A 27,871-nucleotide genomic window follows, 5' to 3' on the forward strand; every position below is an offset into this window, starting at 1 on the left:
GTGTTCGTGTAGAATTTCCATCTCCCAGAAAGAATATCTGCGTTGATAAATGTTGTAAAACCCCCTTGGGTTAACATTTCAATAGAGTCACATTTTGAAACTACTTTTGTGCTCTATGGGTTTGTGGGGTTTTTGTTATCACATTCCTCTTCCTGAAGATTGTGATCTGTGAATTGGACATTTCTAAGTAGACTGACTCTTTTATCCCTCTTCTCTTTCTAACTTCCTCTCCTACGCAAGGTGTTTGGTAGCAAATAGCATGTTGGCCATGTGTGTTGGCAGGCTTTTTAACTGTAAGTTATCACAGCAGAACCTAATGTTGTTTTTTCTCTCTGCACTTCCTCAGTCTGAACAGTGAGAAGTCTTACAACACCAGGTTAAAGTCCAACAGGTCTGTTTCGAATCGCTAGCTTTCGGAGCACTGCTCCTCCCTCAGGTGAATGATACTCAGCCTGAAGATACTGGGCAGAGTCTGCCACCAGTTATTTCTCGAGTTGATTTACGTGATGTGACAGTCAACCGTTATCTCTTTATTCTCTGTATCGTGAACCTACTTTTATACAGTTTCTCGTTTTGAGATAATTTTTGGGAAGTGGGATTCTGTTCTGTTGTTTCAAGTTTCTTGTGTTTTCATTTATTGCTTTGAATATGGCCAGACTCAAAGGCAGTTATGATTTAATTGTTGTTGTGTTTCCTTTGCCATACACTTCATGATCTGGGTATTGTAAATCTTTTAATATCTGTCTCCATAATTGATCAAGTTTAACAAAAAAATTGGTTATATAATGTATTTTTATAATAAAATAAGTGTTTCACAAAAGCATTATCAGAAAACCTGACTGAAGTGTATGGAGCTATTGGAGCAAAGCTTGGTCAAAGTCAAGCATTTTAAGGACAAGGGACCAGCAGAAAGGTGGAGAGGTTGAGGGAGGGTGTTGCAGAATTTAGGGTGCAGGCTGTCAAAGATACAACTGCCACTGATGAGGTGATTGGGAATGTGCAAGCAGCCAGAATTGCTCGAGTGCAGAAATTCTAGACCATTGCAGAGCTGAAGGTGGTTACAGATGTGGGGAGGTAGGGCGAGGCCAAGATGAGATTTGGAAACCAAGATTTTTAAATTTGTGGCACAGCTGGGCCACGGGCCAATATAGGACAAAATTTGTTGCTTGTTAGGTCATGGCACAGCATTGGATGAACTGCAGTAGAGAGGCATATTCATATAATACCTTGTTACCAGATCTGAGCTTCTTGAACATCTGCATACAGAAATCAATGCTCCTCCCTAAACCCCATAGCCAAATATTTAATTAATTTAAAATCCAGGATACATAATTGTCTTTTCCTGTAACATTTTATTATGGTCAGTAGTTTAGTAGTTGCACCAATGTTAATTTTTTTCTGGTGGCTACTTGCTGACATTAAGGGGCGATTCTCTGATCCCAGTGCAGGGCTGGAGAATCGCTGCAACAGCGCCACGACGCCCTGATGCCGGCGCGCGGTTCTCCGAAGTGCGCAGAATCGGCACCATTTGTGCTGGCACGTTTGGCGCGGGGCCGCCGAATCTCCGGGCCGGATTGGCCAAGCGGCCGGGCCGATACGATGAGTCCCGCTGGCACCGTTCACCCCTGGCCGCTGCCGGCAGCCTCTGGTGGTGGGGGCTCCGATGGGCTCTGGCCCCTGATCAGGGCCCACCAATCGGCGGGCTGGCCTCTATTCCCCCCCGCCCCCCTGGGCCTACTTTCTGGCGCGGCCGGCCACTGAACACCGACCCCATCTTGAGTCGGGGCCAGCGCGCTAAAGAAGCCCCCCGCGCATTTGCAGGTTGGTGCGGCCCAACTGCGCATGTGCAGGTTTGCATGGCGCCCATTTGGCGCGGTGTTCACGACGGCGTGAACACTTAGGCTCCATATTGGAGAATATCCCCCACAATTGTTAACCTCAAATCATTCTTTAAAATAAATTTGGTACCCAATTCTTTTTTTTTTCTAATTAAGGGGCAATTTAACATGGACAATCCACCTGCACTGCATATCTTTGGGATGTGGGGGTGAGACCCACGCAGTCATGGGGAGAAATGTGCAAAGTCCACACGGATAGTGACCCAGGGCCTGGATCAAACTTGGCTCCTTGGCGCCATGAGGCAGCAGTGAACCTCGAATCATTTTAGTTTTTTTTAAATTCCCCTTGTTTCAATCCTTAAGTCCATTTTCCAGTGAATTTTCACTGATTGTGCTGGGAGCACGGTAGTTGGGGTTCAATCACATTCTTGACAATATTAACTGATAGGCTGAAAAAAATCCCGTAATAATAATATGAAGGTTGCTGTCTCCATCCCAAAATATCTTAACATTATTTAAATATAGGGGGCGGGATTCTCCGACCCCCCCCCCCCCCCCCCCCCCCCCCCCCCCCCCACCCCCGCTGGGTCTGAAAATCCCCAGGAGGCGGTGTGAATCTCACCCCGACACTGGCTGTCGAATTCTCTGGTGCCGGTTTTCGGGCAGGGGTGGGGATCATGCCGCGCTGATAACGGCCCCCCCGGCAATTCTCCGGGCCTCGATGGGTCGAGCAGCCGCCCGTTCTCGGACAGTCCGGCCGGCGTGAAATGGACATGGTCCCACATGGCGGGACATGGCTGGTAGGCCGTCTAATGGAGTCCTCGGGGGGGGAGATCCGTCCCCGGGGGGCCCACTGATCTGTGGGTGGGCCTGTGCCATGGAGGCACTCGTTCTTTCCGCGCTGGCCTCTGTAGGGCTCTGCCATGGCCGGTGCAGAGAAGAAACCCCCTGCGAATGCGCAAGAACGCGCCGACGGTTCTGCGCATTCGAGGGACCACGGCGGCTCTTCGCCGCCAGTTGGCACGGCGCCAACACTTCCGGCTCCAGCCTAGCCACCGGAAGTGTGGAGGATTCTGCAACTTCCGGGTGGCCTGATGCCGGAGTGGTTCGCGCCGGAAGTGCGGAGGATTCCGCAATTTCCGGGTGGCCCGTTGCCGGAGTGGTTCCCGCCGTTCTTGGCGCCGGCATTCGGCCACCCCGCCGATTTGCGGGAGAATCCCGCCCAGGGTTTATTCCAAACCATTCAGAAAGTTCCACATTCATAAAGACAATATGCAACTAGTTTGTTATTTTTCACCTTTAACAAACTAGCTCTTATCAACCCCCTCTCCCCATCTACTCGCTGGCGACAAGCAGATCCTTGAAAACCAAGATGAACAGCCTCCATCATGTCTAGAACTCCTCTGCTGACCCCCTAAGACAAACTTAATTTTCTCCATTTGCAGAAATTCTGCCACATCCCCCAAGAATGGCAATGCCCTCAGTGGTACTGCTGACCTCCAACCCAGTAGGAATCATTGCCGGGCACTGAGGTGAAGGCCGTGGCAACGGCCCTCTCCTCTCCGGCAGCTCTGATCTGCCAAACATTGCCACCAAAGGGCATGGCTCCACTCTCACCCCCACAATAGAACATACAGTGCAGAAGGAGGCCATTTGGCCCATCGAGTCAGCACCGACCCACTTAAGCCCTCACTTCCACCCTATCCCTGTAACCCAATAACCCCTCCTAACCTTTTTGGTCACTGAGGGCAACTTATCATGGCCAATCCACCTAACCTGCAGGTCTTTGGACTGTGGGAGGAAACCGGAGCACCCGGAGGGAACCCACGCAGACATGGGGGGAATGTGCAGACTCAGCACAGACAATGACCCAGCGGGGAATTGAACCTGGGACCCTGGCGCTGAGAAGCCACAGTACTATCCACTTGTGCTACCGTGCTGCCCTTCAAAAATGTCTTAAATACCAACGTCCAAAACTCAACCAATTTCGAGCAAGCCCAAAACATATGCACGTGATTCGCTGGTTCCCTTGCGTGCCACTCACACCTATTCTCCACCCCCTGGGAAGAACCTGCTCATGCGTGCATGACTGTAATTTGACCTGCTAGCAGCACCTCCATGCACCAGAACCAAGTTCAAGATGCATCGCCAGTTGAAGCTATTTAATGGAATATGAACCTCGACGTTGAACCACAACTCCTTCCCCATCCATGGGAATAAAAAAGCATGAATTGCTTGTTTGAGTTAATTTCTGTCTCAAAGATTTTAGTAGTTAACTTGCTCTTTGAAGTATAACCTGTCCAATGTGTTTACTGCTCCCTCTACAGTAAATTAGTCAGACAAACCTGGCTGTACAGAATTTCATCTGGGCTCTCTGCAGAATTCAGTGAAAAGAAAATTTGTCATATTGGGTTTAAAAACATTTTTTCCACTGTACATTTTTGACTGGCATCTTTGTTTTAACTTCCACACCTCATCCCCAAGCATTAGTTGGTCTGTTATGAACTGCTTTCTACCAGATTTCTCCCATGTTGGCGTGTAAACCACCAGGAAGTTGAGTACTATCTCATGGGTTTCCCATATGCATTTTAAAAAATTCACGTGTGAGCTTTGACCAAGAATACTTTATGGTTGCAGTGTTGCTTCTCATTAGAAGTTGAGACTTTACCTGTGTATTATCTCAACTGCTGGCTGTTCTTACTAACTTAAGATTCTCCTGTTGAAACTGCTAGTTAAATGGAGGGATGGTATTTGGAAAACAGAAAGGTGAGGCGAGAAGAGAATTTAAAAGATCCTATGGGCATTTTCATTGAGACAGAATAAAGAACTTTTTCGCCATCTGGGCATTTATTTAGTGTTGCTGACAATACCTTCAGGCATTTCCTAACGGACTTAACTGGCAGTAATTAAGCTGATTTGTTCGTCGTTTTAATTTTTAGTTTCGTCCACTTAAGCCATGTAGTCTTCCTTTCGAAATGAAATTCCAAGCAAGCGGTTAACGGTTGTAAACAGAAACAGTCATCGCTTGTAAAACGTACCTTGAAAAGCATTCCATTAGTTAAAATATTTAGGAATTTGTAATCACTTTTTTAAAATGCTCCAAACTGAACCCTGCTGACTTCAATTTGCTGCTGGTATCTGATGCACTGCACATTACAATATGCTACTTGGGACAGTTTTGTTTTAGAGTTGTGAAAGCTTGAGTAATGATGGCCCTTTTGTCTGGTGGCAGAATCGGGGGTCCCTTCTAATTGGGATTATACATCCGTTAATGCACTCCTGATGTTTTGGGTAACGTGACAAATGGCATAGCACTAAGCTGAGCTGTGCATGAACAAAAGATAGCATCTCATCTGTGTAAAGTTTTTTTTAAAAAGAGTACCCAATTCATTTTCCCATTAAGGGGCAATTTAGCGTGGCCAATCCACCTACCCTGCACATCTTTGGATTGTGGGGGCAAAACCCATGCAAACACTGGGAGAATGTGCAAACTCCACACGGACAGTGACCCAGAGCCGGGATCGAACCTGGGACCAAGGCGTCACCATTAATGACCCCGTCAGAAAATATTTGTTCCTCATGTCTACCACATTTTCCCTTTAGCCACCCTTATTTTCCTCTCACTTGCACTCCAGATCATTCCGTTTCTTTTCTCGGATACTCTCTGTCTAATTTAGTTCAGTCGTTCTGAAGAAAAATGCAAAGAACTAATTTGCAGTGCCTGATTCTGCCACTCGTCATTTCTCCCTTCAGATATTTATGTGGTACAACCGTTCCCTTGTGAATTTTAAATTTAAGTTTCGATTTGTGTTTGAGGTTTTTACATCTATATCTAAGGCAATTTAAATAACGAGTTATTTCCGTCATTGTATATGTGAAACAGAACTCCGTATTCAATCGGAGATGCTACTATCTTGCCACTACTATTTTGGGGCAGCACGGTAGCATTGTGGATAACACAATTGCTTCACAGCTCCAGGGTTCCAGGTTCGATTCCAACTTGGGTCACTGCCTGTGCGGAGTCTGCACATCCTCCCCGTGTGTGCGTGGGTTTCCTCCAGGTGCTCCGGTTTCCTCCCACAGTCCAAAGATGTGCAGGTTAGGTGGATTGGCCATGATACATTGCCCTTAGTGTCCAAAATTGCCCTTAGTGTTGGGTGGGGTCACTGGGTTATGGGGATAGGGTGGAGCTGTGGACCTTGGGTAGGGTGCTCTTTCCAAGAGCCGGTGCAGACTCGATGGGCCGAATGGCCTCCTTCTGCACTGTAAATTCTATGATCTATGATCTGTTTTTTATTTTAATTTTGCGTACCTAATTCATTTTTTCCAATTAAGGGGCAATTTAGCGTGGCCAATCCACCTAGCCTGCACATCTTTGGGTTGTGGGGGTGAAACCCACGCAAACACGGGGCGAATGTGCAAAATCCACACGGACAGTGACCCAGAGTCGTGATCGAACCTGGGACCTCGGCGCCGTGAGGCTGCAGGGCTAACCCGCTGCGCCACCGTGCTGCCCTACTATTTGTTTTTTGAGTAGCCATACTTGCTGAGAGAGCACTTGCACATTTTGTTTGATGTTGAAAAGGGTTTGTAAAATGGAGATTACAACGGTGAGATGGGAGCTGAATTACTGAAAAACAACTTTGGGTTTAAGTGCAAGTCCTGCCACTGCAATACTTGCAAATTGAAACTAATCCATTAACAGCGGCAAAATGTTAATATTTGTTTTTTTTTTAAACAAAGAATCCTATTGTTTTTTTATTAGCTTGCTTGTATCTGTTGACCTTTTTGTATCTGTTGACCTTTTGTAATCTGACTGGTAGGGAAACTGGAAGGAAAATAGAGAAGAGAAGCTGTTTTACAGCCAGCCTTTTTATTTAGATCGAAACCAGTGTGATTTCCCTTCCTGCCCATTTAATAATAAAATGATGTCCTGAACAGAGATTTTCATGTCTCCAGAGGTGGCACTGGAGATAAGTGTAATTTTATCTGATTGGGGGACAGCTATTGCAAGAAGAGTTGACCGTAGATCCGAGGACTAAAACCAGATCAAAAATACAAGCAATGAATCCTACCTTTGCTTAGAAATGAAAAAAAAACTGCTAATAATCTTTATGAATGGTTTTTGCCTCTTGGCTTGTGCTTACTTACAAATTTTTTTTTTGTTCCTGCCCTCCGTTTTTGTATTTTCCAGTAATTTTGGTCAAAGAGAAGAAAGGTTTTCTATTTAAAATTCTTGGCCTCTTTGTCCAATTTTAATGAATGGAATAGGACAAATCACAGGAAGATTTCAATGCAGTGGAAAATCTGGAGGAAATCCTCCCCATTGTGGATCCTATCTGCAAGCATGATGAGTGTTAGGAATATAGGGGCAGGCCACTCGACCATTCAACCAGGTCACAGCTGATCTTCTGCTTCAACACCATCTTCCCATGCTATCCCCATATCTCCTGATGTCAGTGGTACCTAGAAATCTATCAACCTCTGCTTTGAGCATACTCAATGACTGAGGCTCCACAGCCCTGTGGGATAGGGAATTCCAAAGATTCACCATCTGCTAACTGAAGAAATTTCTCCTCATCTCGGTCCGAAATGGCCTACCCCTTGTCCTGAGACCCTCCCTTGGTTCTGGACCCTTAAAAACCTGAGGAAATGTCCTTCCTGCATCAGCCCTGTGAGAATTCTGTATGTTTGAATGAGATCACTATTTATTCTTCTAATGGCAATCCTGTCATCCCAGGGATCAGTCTGGTGAGCCTTCATTGCACTCCCTCTGTGGCCAGTATATCCTTCCTTGGGAAAGGAGACCAAAACTGTGCACACTAGTCCAGGTGTGCCCCCGCCCCCCCATTTAAAAAAAATACTCTGCATTTTTATTTTTCCCATGAAAAAGTGGATAACTTCACATTTTCGCACATTCCATCTGAAATATTCTTGCCCACTCAGTTAGCCTGTCTAAATCCCCATGCTTCTTTGCATCATCCTCATAACTCATATTCCCACCAAGCTTTGTGTTGTCAGCAAATTTGGAAATATTACATTTCGTCCCCACATCCAAATCATTGATATATATTGTGAATAGCTGGGCCCCAAGCACTGGTCATTGTGGTACCCACTAGGTTAAAGCCTACCGACCTGAGAGTGATCCATTTATCCCTACATTCTGTTTTCATTCCATTAACCAATCCTCAGTCCATGCCCAGTATATTAACCCCATTCCATGTGCTCTAATTTTGCTTATTAACCTCTAGTGTGAGACCTTATCAAGGTCCAAATACCCACTCCACTGGTCCTCCCTTATTTATTCTACTAGTAACAGCTTCAAACAAACTCCCAACAGGATTGTCAAACATGATTTCCCTTTCACAAATCCATGTTGACTCAATCCTAAACCCAACCCCACCATTATTTTCTAAGTGTCCAGTTGTCACATCCTTCTAGATTTTAATATTTCCCTCCCACTAATATTGGGCGAAATTCTCCGGAAACGGCGCGATGTCCGCCGACTGGCACCCAAAACGGCGCAAATCAGACGGTCATCGCGCCGCCCCAAAGGTGCGGAATGCTCCGCATCTTTGGGGGCCGAGCCCCAACATTGAGGGGCTAGGCCGACGCCGGAAGAATTTCCGCCCTGCCAGCTGGCGGAAACGGCCTTTGTTGCCCCGCCAGCTGGCGCGGAAATGACATCTCCGGGCGGCGCATGCGCGGGAGCGTCAGCGGCCGCTGACGGTTTCCCACGCATGCGCAGTGGAGGGAGTCTCTTCCGCCTCCGCCATGGTGGAGACCGTGGCGGATGCGGAAGGGAAAGAGTGCCCCCACGGCACAGGCCCGCCCGTGGATCGGTGGGCCCCAATCGCGGGCCAGGCCACCGTGGGGGCACACCCCGGGGTCAGATCGCCCCGCGCCCCCCCCCCCCGGAGCCCGCCCACGCCGCCTTGTCCCGCCGGTAAGGTAGGTGATTTAATTTACGCCGGCGGGACAGGCAATTTATCGGCGGGACTTCGGCCCATCCGGGCCAGAGAATCGAGCAGGGGGGCCCGCCAACCGGCGCGGCGCGATTCCCGCCCCCACCGAATATCCGGTGCCGGAAACTTCGGCAACTTGCGGGGGCGGGATTCACACCAGCCCCCGGCGATTCTCCGACCCGGCAGGGGGTCGGAGAATGTCGCCCATTAAGCCAACAGGTCTGTGGTTCATTTTCTTTCTCTCTCTCTCCCTCCTTTCTTAGATAGTGGGGTTACATTTTCTACCTTCCCATTCTCAGACACATTCAAAAATCTTTTTGAAAGGTGACCACCAATGCAAATGCATCCATTATCTCATTCAGCCACCTCTTTCAATACTGGGGTGTAAATCATCAGATCCAGGAGATTGTCAGCTTTCCTGTCCCATTTATTTCTCCAGTACTACTTTTTTACTGATACTAATTTCTTTCAGGTCCTCAATCTCACTAGTCCCATTGGTCCCCAATATTTCAGGAAGGTTTTTGTCTTCCTCCATGAAGACTGACACATTGGTCCTGCCTGCTGGTGGAATTTATGTGTCCCAAGTCAATGGACTTTTGGCTGGATTGCCGCATCCACTGTGGTTGCCTTGTTTAAATTTTAGGTTTGGATCCTAGTTTCAGATTGAACTACATCACTTTATGATCACTCTTCCCTAAAGGCTCCTTTTGCCACCTGATCTATAATTAACCCTTTCTCATGGTACAATACTAGATCTAAAATATCCCATTCTCTAGTTGGTTCCTCAACATACTGTTCTAGAAAACCATTGTGTAAACATTCCAGGAATTCGTCCTCCTCAGCATTAGTGCTAATTGGATTACCCCAGTCTGAGTTCCTCATGATGACTGTGTTGCCCTTATTACACACGCTTTTTTAATTTCCTGAATTATGCCATCCCCACATTGCCACTATTTGGTGGTCTATAAAGAACTTCATCCAATGTTTGCTGTTTCTTGCCTCCGCCCAAATGTCCTGAACTTCAGATTTGAGATCCCTTCTCACTAATGTGTTGGTCCCATCTTAACAGTGTAGCACCACCTCCTTTTTCTTTTTTCCTATCCTTCCTAAGTGTCAAATACCCTTGAACATTCAATTCCCAACCTTGGTTACCCTCCTGTAATGCAATTGGCTCATAACTGTTCACTGCTATTTGTGCACTTTTCATAAATGATGGGATCAGTACATTAGCGAGAGAGGATCTTAAATCAGAAAATCAGGATATGGAATCAGTTTGGGCCAGGCTAAGAACCATCAAGGGGCTTCTACGTTAGTCTTTTACACTAAGTAGTTACTGTGCTTCTCTAATATTTTTCACAGGTTCTCAGGAATGTCAAGATGATGGCGATGGGGAAGTAAATGCAAAGAAATGCAGGACCGAGGAAACCAACATCTGTAAAAAATGTTGTGCCGAATTCTTTGATCTCTCCAAGTTCCTTGAGCACAGAAAAAATTGCACTAAAAACCCACCAGTTTTGATTATGAATGAAGGCGAGAGGGAAATGCCTCCAAAAAACAGCCCAGAATGTTGCCCAGATAACTTTGCAAATGGCCAACTGACTGATCAATCTAAAAGCAATGATAGCCCTGAAGAAAAAATACGTGAAGAGAGTGAATCTGCTGAGATGAATGTTGATATTGTAGAATCTCAAAAATCATGTGCCTCAAATGCTGCCTCAAGTTTACATCCAGCCTCTGACACGAGTTATGTCCCCCAATCTAAAATACCAAACACTAATGTCACATTGGAGACGATTCGGAACACTAAAGTGGCAGTGACTCAGCATGTTCCAGACAATGTGCCCGCCAGCAACTCAAATGCAACTGGAACTGTCAACGTTATTCCGATATTGCTTGAGCAATTGGTCTGTTTGCAGCAGCAGCAGCTTCAGCAGATTCAATTAACTGAGCAAATCCGCATCCAGGTGGCAATGATGGCACCGCATTCTCTGCATCCTTCCATCGTTGCAGCTGCAGACCCCCTTAAAACACTGGGGGCTCACCTGTCACAACAGCTTTCTGCCGCTGCTGCTTTAATTGGCCAGAAAGTTGGTAGCCAGACCTTTACTATAGATGGTTTTAAGCCAGTACAGCTACCTCATTCTTCTGTTGGTACAACTCATTTTAACAAGGTTTTACACCACTCTGAATCAGGATCTCTCCAAACTACTAGTGCTCTAGCTTCATTAACCTCCAAGCCTGATTCCATTTCTTGCTCTGAAAACCCTTCCAGGCTCAAACATGGCAACCTTACAAGCCCAGCTGCAAGATTTCCAAACCCCTTGCTACCTCGGTCTCCAAATTCAGCAACTATTCACAGCTCACTGATGGGACTATCTGCAGCTTCAGCCGCACGAAATCAGAAGGGCAAGCCTCCAAATGTTGCAGTGTTTGAAACCAAGTCCAGTTCAGAAGAGTCCTTTTTCAAACACAAGTGTAAGTTTTGTGGCAAAGTATTTGGAAATGACAGCGCTCTGCAGATTCACATCCGTTCCCACACTGGTGAAAGGCCTTACAAGTGCAACATCTGTGGCAATCGTTTTACAACCAAAGGCAATCTGAAAGTCCATTTCCAGCGTCATAAGGAGAAATATCCCCATATCCGAATGAATCCGTATCCTGTTCCTGAGCATCTGGACAATGTTCCAACAAGCAGTGGAATTCCGTATGGCATGTCAATACCTGTTGACAATTCGGCAAACTGGGTGGACACCAAACCTGTCTTACAAACCTTGTCCAATTCAGTTGGCTTGAAGTTGTCGACTAGTTTTGAGGATACATTCGATAAGGTACCTGTGAGTGATTTTCTGCAAAGACGGTCTCCAGCAGTAAGTGAAACTGCTTCTATGTCATCAAATATCAGCAACTACGAATCTAACCTAGAAATTAAATCTACAACTGAAAATGGCAGTGTGCCACCTTTGGCTACTTCCATAATGTCCGAAACTTCAAAGCCCAAGCTTACTTTTGGTAACACACTCGATAATAGCCAAGCATCTGAGACATCCAAACTCCAACAGCTGGTAGAAAACATAGACAAAGCATCCACTGACCCAAACGAATGTGCTGTGTGCCATCGTATACTGAGTTGCCAGAGTTCATTAAAAATGCATTACCGTACTCACACTGGTGAAAGGCCATTCAAATGTAAAGTTTGTGGCAGGGCTTTTTCCACAAAAGGCAACCTCAAGACACACTATGGGGTACATAGGGCAAAACCACCGTTGCGAGTGCAGCATTCGTGTCCTATCTGCCACAAGAGATTCACCAATGCTGTTGTTCTTCAGCAGCATATTAGAATGCACATGGGAGGTCAGATCCCTAATACCCCTTTGCCTGAGGGCTATTATGATGGTTCTGACCCAGAGCCAACTTTAGCTGATGAAAGTGCTGAACTAGACAGCAGCTTTACTGATGAAAATATGGATGAATCCGAGTTGGAAGGGGACAAGGGTACGAAGGCACCTACAGTTGAATATTCAAAACCAGTTTTGCCTTACAGTGACTTGCCAGCCAACTCTCCTTTGTTGGTATTCTCAAATATAGCTGCTTTGGAAAGTCAGATGAAAATGATCAACTCTAGTGTGAACTTGCAACGACAGAGCAGTTTGAAATCCAGTGAGAATGGCTCCCCAGAAAGTGAGAGTATGGCTAATGATTCTTCTTCGGCAGTCGGCGATCAAGAATGCCAGAATAATCCGAGTCCAGGTGCTTCAGAACCTGTATTGTTCCAAGCTTCGTCTCCTGCTAACAGTTATAATGGTAGTCACCTGTCAAAGTCACCAGGATTTCCTGCTTCATGTGAAAATTCAGGCACAAAAATTGAGCCTGTTGAGTCATCTGAACTACCAAATGATGGTGCGTTAGATTTAACATCTGCCAATATTCATCGCAAAATTAAGGAAGAAGTGCCTAGTATACCATTTACTAATGGGGACTGCAGTGAGTATGAAAAAATATATATTATTATAGTTTAACCTTTGTGAATAACCTCAGCAGCATCTCCAGTCTTTTTTTGAGTCTCCGTTGCAATTTCATAAATGCAGCTCAATGGACTAACTTGAGATAATTTGATAGCTCAATAGAATGGACCCTAATAATAATTACTTGGAGCCTTTTATTTTTTAATTAAAAAAAAAATTGAGCCACTTGTTTTTAACGAGTTTTAAGAGTAAAAGCTTATGTGCAGTTGCAAAGTACATTTGAGCTTCAGTGTTGAGATCGAGTGAAGCATGACCTTTGTGGTGTAAAACAGCAAATGATGGATGTTTTATTTTAGTACAGGGGAAAAAAGAGTGACAATTGTCTCCATTCCCTTCGAAAGTAGAGTTTCATGAGCACTGAGTTGGGGAGATCGTGGGCAACATTCATGTGTAACCTTTTGTGCGTGTCCACAGCTGTCCCTGCACTCACTAGACCTCTGAAGGTGAAATTGCAGGCTTTTCTGGATCTTGATGATGGTGATGGCATTGCCTGATTCCTTTATATGTTCACATATCGCTAGTATCTTGAGGGCTTTAGAGCCAACTGTAGCACTGAGATCAGTGAACTCATGAGATCAGAGATTGAACCTGAGAATTTTGTAAAATGCGGCTACATATTTGTCTGGACCACATGCTTTATGGTCTGTAAATGAACAGCATCTTTCAACAGTCTGCTTTATTTGCAATTCCACCATCAGGGAGAACTGCTCCTTGTTCACTGTTTTAATTCATGTCCCAGCAGGTTTACAAAGTGAAGGTGATGGGCACAAATTTGGGGAATATATTCTTAAGAACTGGATGTACATGTCCTTAATTTGTTGTTGGGGCTTACAGCTGGCAGAGTGTCTTGATCAAATCCATCAGAGATTAATGGAGCTCGAGTCCCATATATGAAAATGTCATGCTCTGGAGTGCATCATATTCTTTAACTTTTGATTATTGACTGCCTTTAAGGGGCGGAACGGCGGCGCAGTGGTTAGCACTGCTGCCTCACTTTGCCGAGGATCTGGGTTCAATCCCAGCTCCGCGTCACTGTCCGTGTGGAGTTTGCACATTCTCCACGTGTCTGCATGGGTCTCACCCGCACAACCCAAGGATGTGCGGGGTAGGTGGATTGGCCATGCTAAATTGCCCCTTAAATGGAAAAAAATAATTGGGTACTCTAAATTTATATGCAAAAAAAATTATTCATTGCCTTTAAATTTGATACCTTTTTTGCTCGCATAAGTACTACCAGGACCGGAGTGTATTTTAGGTTTATGCTTTTTAAAAAAAAATGTTTTTTTAAAAATAACTTATTCATGACTCATAAGTTACATGTTACAAAACCATGCAAAAAAAGTAAATAAAAAAAGACAGACCAAAATCAGCACATATATTTACAGGCAATTGCCTTCCTTCCTGCTGTGGCCATGGCCCCCCTTTAGACGGAATACATATTTTACAAACCCCAGTGTGGCCAGGGCATGTATTTATGATTGTCTATTTACAGTTTAGTTTGGGCTTCAACTTGCCCTTCGAACAATCCCCTGCCATTTTGTCCCTTGTCACTCTTGATTCCTTTGCGTGCCTTTGCACCCCCTCCTCTTTTCCTCCTTGTTCCATGGCTCGTTTGTGTCCCGTCCCCCCACTGTCCAGCAGCTCCAGCTGGAAGGGCATATGTTTAACCTCAATTGCCTCAAATTTCTCTTGCCCCTTCTAGATGCTCATGGTTGCAGCTCTCGCAAGCTATTTTTGATGTCTCAAAGATATGCTTGAACATGCTGAGAGTAGTGATTGCTCTCGATGGTGATTCAGCAAATGTACATCCAATTAGTCTATTCCATTCCCTTTCACCTTTTTAGCTACATTTCTTTTCAAAGATTTGCTTCTGTTTTTTGGATTATATCTTTACCACTTTGGCAAGATGTGTATACACATATTCTAAACCTCACCATGTAATTAGCATCTTCCTTGTGACAATAACTTTAAATCTTTAAATATGTCATATGGTTTCAGACATGCTGACCAGGGGGAGTCATTTACCATTTTACGTTTGTTTTTTTTAAAATTGAGAAGATCTGGAAAAAAAAAAAACAGTGCCTTTTTAAAAATGTTTAGAGTGCCCAATTCATTTTTTCCAATTAAGGGGCAATTTAGCATGGTCAATCCACCTACCCTGCACATCTTTGGGTTGTGGGGGCGAAACCCACGCAAAAAACGGGGAGAATGTGCAAACTCCACAAGGAGAGTGAGCCAGAGCCGGGATCGAACCCGAGGCCTCAGCACCGTGAGGCAGCAGTGCTAACCACTGTGCTACCGTGCGTCCCGTCCTTTTTAAATCTATTCTTTCCATTGGAACTAATGCTCCTAACCCTTGGTGTCATAATGAATCTCTTTGGCATCCTTTCCATGGCTCAAAAGTAAGGTGCCCAAAAGTGGAACTAATATTGGAATTGCAGCCTAATGGCCATTACAAATTTGGCACTGCAATAGTGACTGTATTTCAGAAATATTTTATTGGCTTCAAGTGCTTTTGTGCTTATGAAAGATGTTGATCTCAATGCAGGTCCTTCTTTCTTGCTATACTTTGCATTTGTACTCCATGCCCCTATTTAAAAAAATATTTTATTTCTCTCTATAACTTACCCTCCCACTTTTAACACAGCTTATCTAAGCCCCAAGTCGCACTACTACCCTTCTTATTGTATGTTTGTAACCCCTGAAGTCATTTGCAAACCTTCATCCTGGATGATACCAATTCAAAACACAATCCTTAATCCCCAAATGTTTCCCCTGCATAAGGATGCTGTCAAATCCCCTTAAAAGAAAGAACTTGCCTTTATGTAGTATCTATGATGACATCAGAATGTCCTTAAAAGTACCTTGGAAATCTGATCATTGTTGTAATATAGAAAACGTTAGTGGTGAGTTTTCACACATCAAGGTCCCATAATCAGCAATTAAATAAATGACGAGATCACTCGTGAGGAAAAAGCATTGGCCTAGAAGTTGTAGAGGTCTCTTTAAATAGTGTCATTCAACCGTTATGACTACCTATGAGGGCAGATGGGTCCTTGGTTTAATGTCCCAGCCAAAAGATGGAACCTTTGGCAGCACAACACTCCTGCAAAACTGCACTGGAAGTGTTGGCCTGGATTATATCCCCAAATCTCTAAATTGGGGCTTGAGTTTATGGATTTTGGATATCCTGCACCTTTGATTTTATCAATATCTGTACCTAATTGCATTTCCTTTATCCATTATTTCCTCAAAAAAAAAATCCTCAATTGTTAAAATGATCCTGTAAGGCCCACAGCAATGATCTTTCTCTTTCCCTGGTCTTGAACATAAGTTTTAATTTTGTGGTTCCATAAAATCCAATTGTTCTTGGGTTTCGTTAGAATTGAGTCGATTTGCTCAGCCACTGAATCAATAGTGTGTGTGGCCCTGGCGTTTCAGAGCGTACACATCCATGATAGGGACAGTCTTGCACTTGGCATGCTCGGTGTAGGTGACCACATCTCTGCTCTCCACGGCGAGCCAGTACTTTGCCGTGTCGCTTTATTCTGCCTTTCCCTGCCTCCGCCTCCTTTTCTTCTGCCAGGCATGATGCTGTCTAGCTTCCTCGGGTGATTTGCATGCACCGAGCTAGTTACATCGTTCATGATGTGGATTAGGTGGTGTATTGCTGATCACATAAATTAATCCCTGACCACAAACACACCCCCACTGAAGGGTGCTTTTACATTTATTGGGAATGTAAATTCTGAGCTGTAGACTGATTCCCAGAACTAATTTGAAATGATTATGGCTATGCTCTAATTGCCTGTGTATATCCATAGAATCCCTACAGGGCTATTCTGCCCATTGACTCTGCACTGACCCCCCGAAAGAGCACCCCACCAGACCCACTGTCCCACCCTCTCCCCGTAACCCCAGGTAACCTGCACATCGACACTAAGGGGCAATTTAGCATGGCCAATCCACCTAACCTACAGGATGAAAGCAAATTACTGCGGATGCTGGAATCTGAAACAAAAGAGAAATGCTTGAAAATCTCAGCAAGTCTGGCAGCATCTGTAGGGAGAGAAAAGAGCTAATGTTTAGAGTCCGATGACTCTTTGTCAAAGCTAACAGACAAAGAAAGTAGGAAATATTTATACTGTGGAGTGAGAATGAAAGATGAGTCATACCCACAGAAACCCAGGGAAACGAGGTGCTAATGGCCACAGAAACCAAGGGGAAAGAGTGCCATGGCAGTCCCCAGAGAGGACAAAAGATGTGAGGGGTCAAACAGCAGGGAAACTAACATCAGAGGATGAATTGTAGATGTGGGGGGGAGGGGAAGGGGGAAGCCACGAGGAGAAAGGTGAAGGAAAGGTGGATAAGATTGGGGTGGGGGGGTTGGAGAAATTAAGTGTATATTAAGAAAGAAAGAAATGGTAAAATACAGTTACATGAAATGAAAACAAATGGGTCGAGGTGGGGTAGAGCTGATCATCTGAAGTTGTTGAATTCAATGTTCAGGCCGGAAGGCTGTAGTGTGCCTAACCGGAAGATGAGATGTTGTTCCTCCAGTTTGCGTTGCGCTTCACTGGAACATTGCAGCAGGCCAAGAACAGACATGTGGGCATGGGAGCAGGGTCTTTTGTTAAAATGGCAAGCAACAGGAAGGTCAGGGTCCTGGATCCGCACAGACCGAAGATGCTCAGCAAAGCGATCACCCAGTCTGCATTTGGTCTCTCCGATATAGAGGAGATCACATTGGGAGCAGCGAATGCAGCAGACCAAATTGGAAGAGATGCAAGTGAAACATTGCTTAACTTGGAATGAGTGTTTTGGGCCTGGGATGTTAAGCATGGAAGAGGTAAAGGGGCAGGTGTTACACCTTCTGCGATTGCATGGGAAGGTGCCATGTGTGATGGGAGAGGTACTGGGTATGGTGGAGGAGTTGACTAGATTGTCTCGGAGGGAACGGTCTCTGCGGAATGCTGACAGAGGGAGTGAAGGGAAGATGTGTTTGGTGGTGGCATGCTGGAGTTGGCGAAAATGGCGGAGGATTATGCTTTGCATATGGAGGCTGTTGGGAGTGGAGGGGGCGAGGGTAGTGGCGCTCCACTCCCTCCCAGAACAAGGATAGAGTCCCCCTCGTTCTCAGATTTCATCCCACCAGCCTCCATATGCAAAGCATAATCCTCCGCCATTTTCGCCAACTCCAGCGTGATGCCACCACCAAACACATCTTCCCTTCACTCCCTCTGTCAGCATTCCGCAGAGACCGTTCCCTCCGAGACAATCTAGTCCACTCCTCCGCCATACCCAATACCTCTCCCATCACCCATGGCACCATCCCACACAATCGCAGAAGGTCTAACACCTGCCCCTTTACCTCTTCTATGCTTAATATCCCAGGCCCAAAACACTCATTCCAGGTTAAGCAGCGTTTCACTTGCATCTCTTCCAATTTGGTCTACTGCATTCGCTGCTCCCAATGTGGTCTCCTCTATGTCGGAGAGACCAAACGCAGACTGGGTGATCGCTTTTGCTAAGCATCTTCGGTCTGTGCGGATTCAGGACCCTGACCTTCCTGGTGCTTGCCATTTTCACAAAAGGCGCTGCTCCCATGCCCACATGTCTGTTCTTGGCCTGCTGCAATGTTCCAGTGAAGCGCAATGCAAACTGGAGGAACAACATCTCACCTTCCGGTTAGGTACGCTACAGCCTTCCGGCCTGAACATCGAATTCAACAACTTCAGATGATCAGCTCTACCCCACCTCGACCCATTTGTTTTCATTTCATTTTAACTGTATTTTACCATTTCTTTCTTTCTTAATATACATTTAATTCCCCCCCCCCCAAAAAAAATCTTATCCACCTTTCTCCTCGTGGCTTCCCCCTTCCCCTCCCCCACATCTACAGTTCATCCTCTGATGTTAGTTTCCCTGCTGTTTGACCTATTCACATCTTTTATCCTCTCTGGGGACTGCCATTAGCACTCTTTCTTTCCCCTTGGTTTCTGTGGCCATTAGCACCTGGTTTCCCTGGGTTTCTGTGGCTATGACTCATCTTTCATTCTCACTCCACAGTATTTCCCACTTTCTCTGTTAGCTTTGACAAAGAGTCATCAGACTCTAAACGTTAGCTCTTTACTCTCCCTACAGATGCTGCCAGACTTGCTGTGATTTTCCAGCATTTTCTCTTTTCCACCTAACCTACACCTATTTGGACTATGGGAGGAAGCCGGGCACTTGGAGGAAACCCACGCAGCCACTGGGAGAACATGCAGACTCCACACAGTCACCCGCGGTCGGGATTGAACCGGATCCCTGGCGCTGTGAGCCAAGAGTGCTAAACGCTGTGCCAGCATGTCTCCTTTTGACCCATGTAACAATGTGGTCCATAAGAAAAGTACATTCTACTTGCCCACAGAGTGATACTGCTGGACAAGAAATAAATCCTGCCTGAGCAAAAATGCAGAGTGATTTGTATCTGATACTGATACCTGAATTGTGCATCATCAGTCTATTGCACTGCCATAAATAGTAATAACTGCACCATAGGTATCCAACCTTTTGGTATAGGCCACCAAATCCCCAACTAGTTATCCCTCCTATAATTTTGCTGTTTGAGATTGTCTGATCTCATCGCTTTGCTGAACCTTTGCTTCTTGTTTTTTCCTTACCAGTTGTAAATTTAAATGATCTATGTTTAGGTATTCATTCGGTTCTGACATAACCAGTTATTTCTGTAAGCCAACTTTTTCCTCTAAGATTTGGAGCATGCCTTACAAAATAGTACAATCTGAGAATCTTAACAGATCCCTTTATTGTATGTATAATAGATCTTGCACATGTCATATGTGTTCTGTAACTTCAGAAGAATTGAAAAACACTTGTGCATGGGAATGAATGAGATGCATCTGTTTGCTGTCACTCTTGTATAACACACTTCTGCTAATAAAGGGCGAAACTCAACTTCAAAATTAGGTAACCTTGAACTTTTGTGATGGACTACATGATTCATACCTCGGCTTGGAGTATCTTTCACCTCCTTCACTGTCTGGATAGTGAGACCTTTCAATGTCTCTCGCTGACTGCATTGTCACTGCAGATGGAGTGCTAGTCTGTCTGGCTGCTAAAGTTACCTTGTTCAATTCTTGGAGTAGAAATTTGCAGCAGTGTTATTGGCCAGCTGAGCTGCCTCCTGGGTGCAATAAATGAAAATCATTCTATCATAATAGCCACAAATATTCAGGACCACCGTTAATGAACCCCATTGTCTCAAAACTAATATTGGGTTTTCATGTTAGAATTATGCTGACTTGTGTGTCATTCCTAGAAATTATTTAAATAGCATCTAAATAGCCTGTGCAACTATGGGGGTTAGTCCTTTTGGAAGGTAAAAGTACCTTAACAGTACCATAAGAAAATGAAATTAAATCAACCAACGTTTGCTGATCTTTGGGTATAAATCCCAAAATATGGTATTGACCAATCATCCCCACACCACCTCCCCAGTTCTTATCACCTGAGTATAGGGGCGTGGCCTTTGTTCTCTTGTTTTTTTTCCTGTACTAACCTCCGACAATAAAAAAGTTGTGACCCAGAAATAGTGTGTGGTGCATTGTCCTTGACATTCACATATAAATAGCTTGTTGAAAGAAATGGAAATTTTGCACTATTGCTTGTTGGATGCTTTAGAAGGACTAGAGTAAAATAAGCTTGACCTGTGATTCTGATGTGGGGTACCAGATGATTAAGTATCCAATTATTTTATGCTGATAAACACCTAAGGTGACAGTTACTTTGGATACATTTGAGTTTCTTAAGAGAAGATTGTGGATGCCGACTGTTATCCGGCTAATCTATTGCTTTACCTGCAAAAGCAGGGCATGCCCCATCAATGCAAACTGTTAATACATTGCTTAAAAGGGCCTGAATTCTACAGAATCAAACTGGGAGAAGAGATGCCACTATACATTTCAGTGCTTGCCACTGTCATGTATTTATTAAAAAAAATAAAAAATATTTATTCACATTCACATTTTTCAACTAATTTTTAACAACCCCCCCCCAACTAAAAGAAAGAAACAAGAACACAACAATCAGAAATTATACATTGGATTTCCCCCAAATACAATACCCCCCAGAAAACATTTAAAAACACAAATAGGACCCCCCCACCCCCCCCCCCCTCCCCTCCCTTGGGCTGCTGCTGCTGCTGACCTTCTAACGCTCCGCGAGATAGTCTAGGAACGGTTGCCACCGCCTGAGGAACCCCTGCACAGACCCTCACAAGGCAAACTTTATCCTCTCCAGCTTGATGAACCCTGCCATGTCATTAATCCAAGCTTCCACACTGGGGGGCTTCGCATCTTTCCATAGTAGCAAAATCCTCCGATACCTCAAATAATGCCAATCCCCAGCTCGGCTTGACCCGGGCGTTCACCACCTTGGACATAGTCCTCGCAAAACCCATCCAGCGCCGGGCACGACCAGAACATATGGACTTGATTTGCCGGGCTCCCCGAGCACCTCCCACATCTGTCCTCCACCCCAAAGAACACTACTCAACCTTGCCCCTGTCATATGCGCTCTGTGAGTAACTTTGAACTGTATTAGGCTGAGCATGGTGCAAGAGGAGGAAGAATTAACCCTACTCAGGGCATCAGCCCACAGACCCTCATCTATCTCCTCCCCAAGCTCCTCCACCCACTTTTACTGTCATGTATTTATGTTATAGAACCACTGGCCTTAGGCAGCTTGAGAATGGATTTATTTTTGAGCAGAACTTCACCCTTTCTCATTTGTCACATCACTCGAATAGAAATTCATGATTTCAAACAGGAGGAGTTTTGTTTTTCTCCTAGGCTGCCTTCTGATCGCACAGGTGAAAACGGCAATGGTCAGTTAATGGATACTTCCATTTTTTGCACATTTGATTGTTCAAGGGCCATTTTATTAAAGCATTTCTGAATTTTCCCAAAGTTGGCAGTTAACTTTTTTTTTTGTTCAATGGGGTTTCCCTGTATATTGAGCAGCGCAATGTACCCAGGGTGTTCGCTAATTTTGCTGAAAATTGTGCAAATGATCTATGCTGACCTTTTCCAGTCGAATTCCATAAACCACTGCAAGAGTAGAAGGAATGAATGAGTGGATTTGTGTGTTTCAGTTAGCTGCCTTTCTCCGATTCATCTCGCTGCTGCTAAAGCATTTGTATTTGTAGCTGAGGTTGTAAACTTTGGTATGGCAATTGAGAATTAATTCTAGGGATCCACCATGTATAATTTACCACCCGATTAGACTAAACAGTGAAAAACCATTGTATGTTTTTAGGTGCTGTTCAAGTTCCTGCAGGTTCCTTTATCAGGGCTCCTCCTTGTCTGATCAAAGTGGAAGTAAGCGACCATGGAGAACGACCAGCAGGAACCACTGCACAGTTTCTTGCCCCATCAGCTTTGGCTCCAATCATGCCACCTATTTTGGCACCTCCACCCCGTCGTACACCTAAACAACACAACTGCCCTACTTGTGGAAAGAGCTTCTCCTCAGCAAGTGCTCTGCAGATTCACGAACGCACGCACACTGGTGAAAAGCCATTTGCATGCACCATCTGTGGAAGAGCTTTTACAACGAAAGGAAATCTCAAGGTAACTTTTTCAGATTGAAAAAATGCTACCGTACATATTAAACTCAAGATTAATGACCCGAAATTTGTGGTCAATGGCGAAGAAGCGACAATCGCTGTTCAGCTCAATGAGAGCTGCCCACAAAAGTAAGCCCAGGTTTCTCGAGGTAGATTTGCATTAATCCAGCATCTGATTCAATAAGGTGCCCTCTTCAGGGGATCTATGGTGTCTGTGAGCAGTATGTGAAGCAGCCAGGCCCTTCAACAAATCGGATTGAAGAATCCTCATGGAAGCATGCAAAGTATAAAAAACAGTTTAGATTATGTACAGAAAGCAAAATAAGGATTAGGAAAGATGTGTGGGATTAAAGACAAATATGAGACCGAATTCCTATGTTCATTAACTGCTGAAGTAATGAGGATCCATAGTTGTAAAAATACATTTTCCAGGGCTAGAAAAGTTGTTTGGCTATAATTATTACTTGCCATCTTAAAGTACCAATCCTAACATGTTACGAGGGGGTAAGTACCCCAAGTTCATTCTGTGAGTGGTTTTCAAAGCTGAGTCTATTGTAAGTACTGTTACAATGCACCCTGTGGACGAGCAGGGTATCTCTGACAATAATATCTTCTGGATTTATGATTTTCTAAGTATGCGTATTACGGAAGCTGCTGTCAGATTTTCTGTTATAATGGTGAGTGCTAATGGCCTATTGCAAAATCCAGGCCATTATTTGCAGCAGCAGATGATTCGTGTGAGGCTCGCTTGCATCTTGCTGAAACAATGCTTTCATTTAAAATCTGGACACGTTTCACATCAATATTTCAGTGGGTAAAAGCACAGCCTAATATGGGAGTTGGATATGAAAAGTCACAGGTTTGATCTCTGGTCTGTGCTGAATTAACTTATCTCCAATGTGGTTTTCGTCGAGGCACTGAAACCTGATTCAGTGCTCCAATAGTTGGCAAGTGGGAGTAAAGTTTTTTTGCTACTTGTTGATCATCAATGCTTAAAAAATACCCGTGTGGATGTTGAGTGAGTTAATAGCGGGGTTGAGAAATTTCCAGCTCTTGGTGAAATTCTGACTTTGATTTATTCTCCCGCTGAAATGTTTTTCTGACATCCGTCTTAGCCTCTCTGTAGTTCTTTGCCTTGCTTTGCATGTACATAAATCCAGCCAGGTCATGTTCTGTTGCTAGTATGAATTTCATCCAGTATGACGTGCATGCGGTCAGATGCTGAGGTCACTCTGATGATTTGTAACAAATGCATTGGTCCACATTCTTGATGGTAATAGAAGGTCAGAAAAAATGGAAAACTAATATTTCTACCCAGTTGAAATCTAATAATTCCACTCTTCCTCTGATGTGACCTATTTGCATTTCACCCCTTATTAAAAAAGTGTTATTTTCCAGCCCCCTCAGGCTGCAGTGACTTTTTTTGCTTTGCACTATAACATTTATGTGATTCCTTGTCACAATTTTCAAACCTTCATCCACTCTCATCACTGGTTATGCCCACCCCTCTTCCTCACCCAGTCCCATCGCCAAAAAGCTTGTTGGTGGGAGTTGATGGGTAGTGAATAGTGTTGATTATAATATAGTAACGGATATGGTTAATATGGAAATAGATCAATATAGGAATAGGTCCTCTGTTGGTGTTTATTTGAAAGTGAGGAGAAAGAAGATTGTTGCAGTCCAGAGGGAACTAAGCTGCATTAACTCCAGAGAATGCTTGATGCTGAAATTTCCAGGTTTTGTTTTCACAATCTGATTACCTTTTTTCCTTTTTTTTTTTGTCTTGTAGGTCCATGTTGGAACTCACATGTGGAATAATTCAGCCAGGCGTGGGAGACGTCTTTCACTAGATAGTCCTATGATACTGATTGGCAATGACCCAAAGAAGATCTCTGAGATGTTCCCAAAGGATATAATGGCTCCTGCAATGAATATTGAATCAACCATCTGGAACCAATACACCACCGTGCTTGCCAATGGCTTAGCTTTGAAAACCAACGAGATCTCTGTAATTCAGAATGGTGGTATTCCTCCGATCGTTAGTGTGGCAAGCGGTTCTGTTGTGAGCACTAGCACTCCAATTTCCAAAGTGGCTGCGTCCCAGTCTGGCATTAGTCCAGCAATCAGTGATGAGGAGAAACATAGTTCTGAAAGTGTTGCTATGCCTCATATTCCCCATTTTGTGGAAGAAAGCAAAATAGCTGTTAATTTAAACAAAAATGACATTCTGTAGCACATGTGCAGAGTAGAGTACATTTTAGTCTTAGGTTTTATGAAAAACAACCACCGACCTCAATATGGGCTACTATTTTCATATAATCCCCAAAAATGTAAAAATATTTTTTTTTTTTTTACTGTAGCTGTCTCTAACAGAACTGCTGGGTACCTCCTGAATTTATGTTATGAGTACAATCATTGCTTTGCAAATTTATTGTATAAAACTCTGGGATTTATCTAAAAGAATAAAGCGGGTCTTGCAAAGTGAAGCGTTTACAATATTGAATTGAGTTTACAATATTTGAAGTGTACAGCCTCTTTCTCATGAATTTTTACTACAAGGTCCTTATGAATCCAAAGATTGAAACAAATCCTGTAATTAGTGCTAGTTTTGAAATAATGAGTAGAAATTGAAATGAATCATTTCCATAAACTACTATAGAGATTTGTTTTTTGAGAATGTGTGTAATTGTATTTACTGTTTATACATTAAAACCATTTATGCGGGTAACTGTTCTAGAATGTCAATTGGTGCCACCTGTTTAGAATTCTAATGACAATTTAAATAAAAAATCTTGAATGAACTCTTGTTTTAAATGCAGTCTCAGAATGTAACATGAATTTATAGAATTGCACATTCTGTGAATTAAATTACTTAATTTAACTTGGGATTAACTTCCGTCAAATATCATTTAAAGCCAATGAAACATTTGCAGATCCCCATTCAGCTGAGAAATGTTCTGCCAATTGTGGACATGAACCAAATAACTAGTGGCGGTTTTGGGGTGGAGGTGGTAGAGGAATTGTTTTTTTCAGCAGAAGTACTAGTTTCGGGGTGGCAATGGGCCTGGCCTCCTTTTCTTTGACCTGAAGGGGCAGGTGAAAAGAATCATGAATCCCGATCATAGTGCACTAATATCTGCTGGAAAGAGAATGGTTAGAGGTTGGGTGAGGGCAGGATTGGCATCCGCTGTAAAACGTTCCGGACAAATAACCGGCACTATCATGTAAAGTGGCTATTTGGGAAAAGTACAGAGGCCAGCAGACATCAAAAGAATCAGCTCAAATTGGTGCCTTTTTAAGAGAAGATGAGAGAAATAACTAGAGAAAGGAGAAAAATGTATTTGTAAGAAAATTATCCTTTCTGTGCAGATGCTTTAAGGACTTGGTTGAAACAAATAAATAGGATTTATATAATTTATAAAATAGTACATTGACTGACCTTTAAATTAGATTTGGTCCCAATAGATTTTTGGCTTGGAGGAGTGGGGTTGGGGTAAAGAGATGCAACTGCTTCATATAACTCCTTCATATACCTGGACAGTTGACAACTTTCACAATTGCTACAATTGAGATTTGGGAGAATTCGGTATCTGTTCATCTTGCAAAGATGATATTTATGGGACTTTTTAATCATGTGACTCTTTAAAGTCAACTTGAGAAACCAAAGGGTTGCAGCATTATACTAAGATGCATTGACTTACTTTTGCTTAATACTGATTAAAACAAGAGTTCATTCTTGATCGATTTAAAACATTGCCTACCTTGGTTGTTTTAACCAAGTTTCTTGTTTGATTTGTGGATGGTACACCATTTATGCTTTAGCCAAAGGAGACCCACATGTAGCATATGAGGGAAGTGGGGAGAGTGGGCCCCGAACTTGAAGAAATTTTGTTAACTACCTCACTTTCTAATTTTAGTTTTTTTTTTTTTGTTTTGGTCATACTGGTTACTTTTGTAGAACCTGACCATTTTTGTAAAATGAACTGGCTTGAAGTAGACACCTGTGCAGTTGGACAGTGGTTACATCAGTAAATGGACCAAGCCTTCATCGACAGGGATTTGAGAGCATTACATAAAGTTTTCTTTTTTTAAAAAATGGACATTTCTGCGTGTTATAGTTTAACACTGAATGTACAACTGGAGTGCTGGAAAAATGGACACCGCCTCTTGCTTTACAGATGGAATACTTTTAGGCTCTTGTAGCCGGAGTAAATTTCAATGCCAGTATGGAAGAGTAAGCTATCATTTCAACGCAGTGTTTTCTTTAAAGTTCTGAAATGACTGCTTCACTTTGGCTTTTATGATTTCAATTTACCACAATAATTTTCATGGTGCTTTCAAATGTTAACACAGTTAGTGGACTGACATTGGTAACTGAATCTGCAGAATCCATATGGTTTACATGAAAAATGGATCTTTGTTACATGTTGCTGATGCCTTGAATATGCTGTCTTTTCATGAATGTTTTAGTGGCTCTCTAGTACATCTACTGAATGTAAACTTGATTTTCTTTCTGGCATATGGGAATAAATGCAGGATAGCATTGTCACAGTCACCTGGTGATCCTTGTTATTCATATACAAAATTACAATTCTCAACATGAGAACATTCAAACCAGCAATTGATGCTCTTTATTATGATGACCTGATGACACCTTTTTAGTAGAAAGATGTAGGCTTCATCCTTTGCATTATCTGATCTCTCCAGAAGCAGATTGTGTGGGCGCACCAAAAATTTGCAAAGGTTTGCAATTTTCAAACACTTGTCTGGTTGGTCTTAGTCTTGCTAGAAAGTATGTATGCATGACTATGAAATGAGGATGGAATATGACTTTGTTATGATGCATCACTGAATAGCCTTCTTACAGGTAAGTGTTAATTCAGAAATTCAACAGTACAGATCACTGCAAAGGGGGAGATTGACATGGTTTAAGTGAGCTACGCTTGTCATAGAGAGCATTCGCCAGACCTTGATGACTGATGATCACCGGACGAACAGTCAATTGTTAAATATATTTTCTTGAATGGATCACTGTGATGCCTGACAAACAGTCTTATTAGCAATAAGTATGTAATCTACCAGAGGTTTAATTATTGTTTAAAATATGGTTTCTAACATTGCAGTTTCTCCAGCCAATTTTATGCAATGAAGATTGAAGCTTAATTATTACGGTGTAGGTTCTGCTTTGGTTGAAATTTGCTAACTTCACGGATCATTGATTTGAGTATGGCATAGGATTGGCATGCATATCTCAGTGAGGCAGATAAACCGGGCATTTGCCGGCGGGAAATTCCGATCCCACGCCTGCGCACGGGTTTCCTGGTGGCGAGGGGTGCTATCGCCGGGAATTCTCGTTGACTGGACCAGTAGATCCCACTGGCGGACCGCCTCCCAACACGCAGTGGGGTGGTCGGTAAA

General features: G+C 43.7%; 1 protein-coding gene across 5 annotated transcripts in view; it reads left to right on the plus strand.

Moving 5' to 3' along the window:
* sall4 (spalt-like transcription factor 4) overlaps positions 1-27,008 on the plus strand; it is a 47,282-nt gene extending 20,274 nt beyond the window's left edge. For all 5 annotated transcript variants that reach the window (XM_072514710.1, XM_072514712.1, XM_072514713.1 and 2 more), the window contains exons 2-4: positions 10,163-12,784; positions 22,144-22,457; positions 24,243-27,008. In XM_072514710.1, the coding sequence (XP_072370811.1) occupies positions 10,163-12,784; positions 22,144-22,457; positions 24,243-24,686 (3,380 nt within the window). In that variant the 3' untranslated portion in view covers positions 24,687-27,008. The remainder of the gene's footprint in view (positions 1-10,162; positions 12,785-22,143; positions 22,458-24,242) is intronic.
* Positions 27,009-27,871: the final 863 nt, after the last annotated feature.

Source organism: Scyliorhinus torazame, chromosome 8, assembly GCF_047496885.1.
Source record: "Scyliorhinus torazame isolate Kashiwa2021f chromosome 8, sScyTor2.1, whole genome shotgun sequence".
In the NCBI taxonomy this organism is placed as follows: Eukaryota; Metazoa; Chordata; class Chondrichthyes; order Carcharhiniformes; family Scyliorhinidae; genus Scyliorhinus; species Scyliorhinus torazame.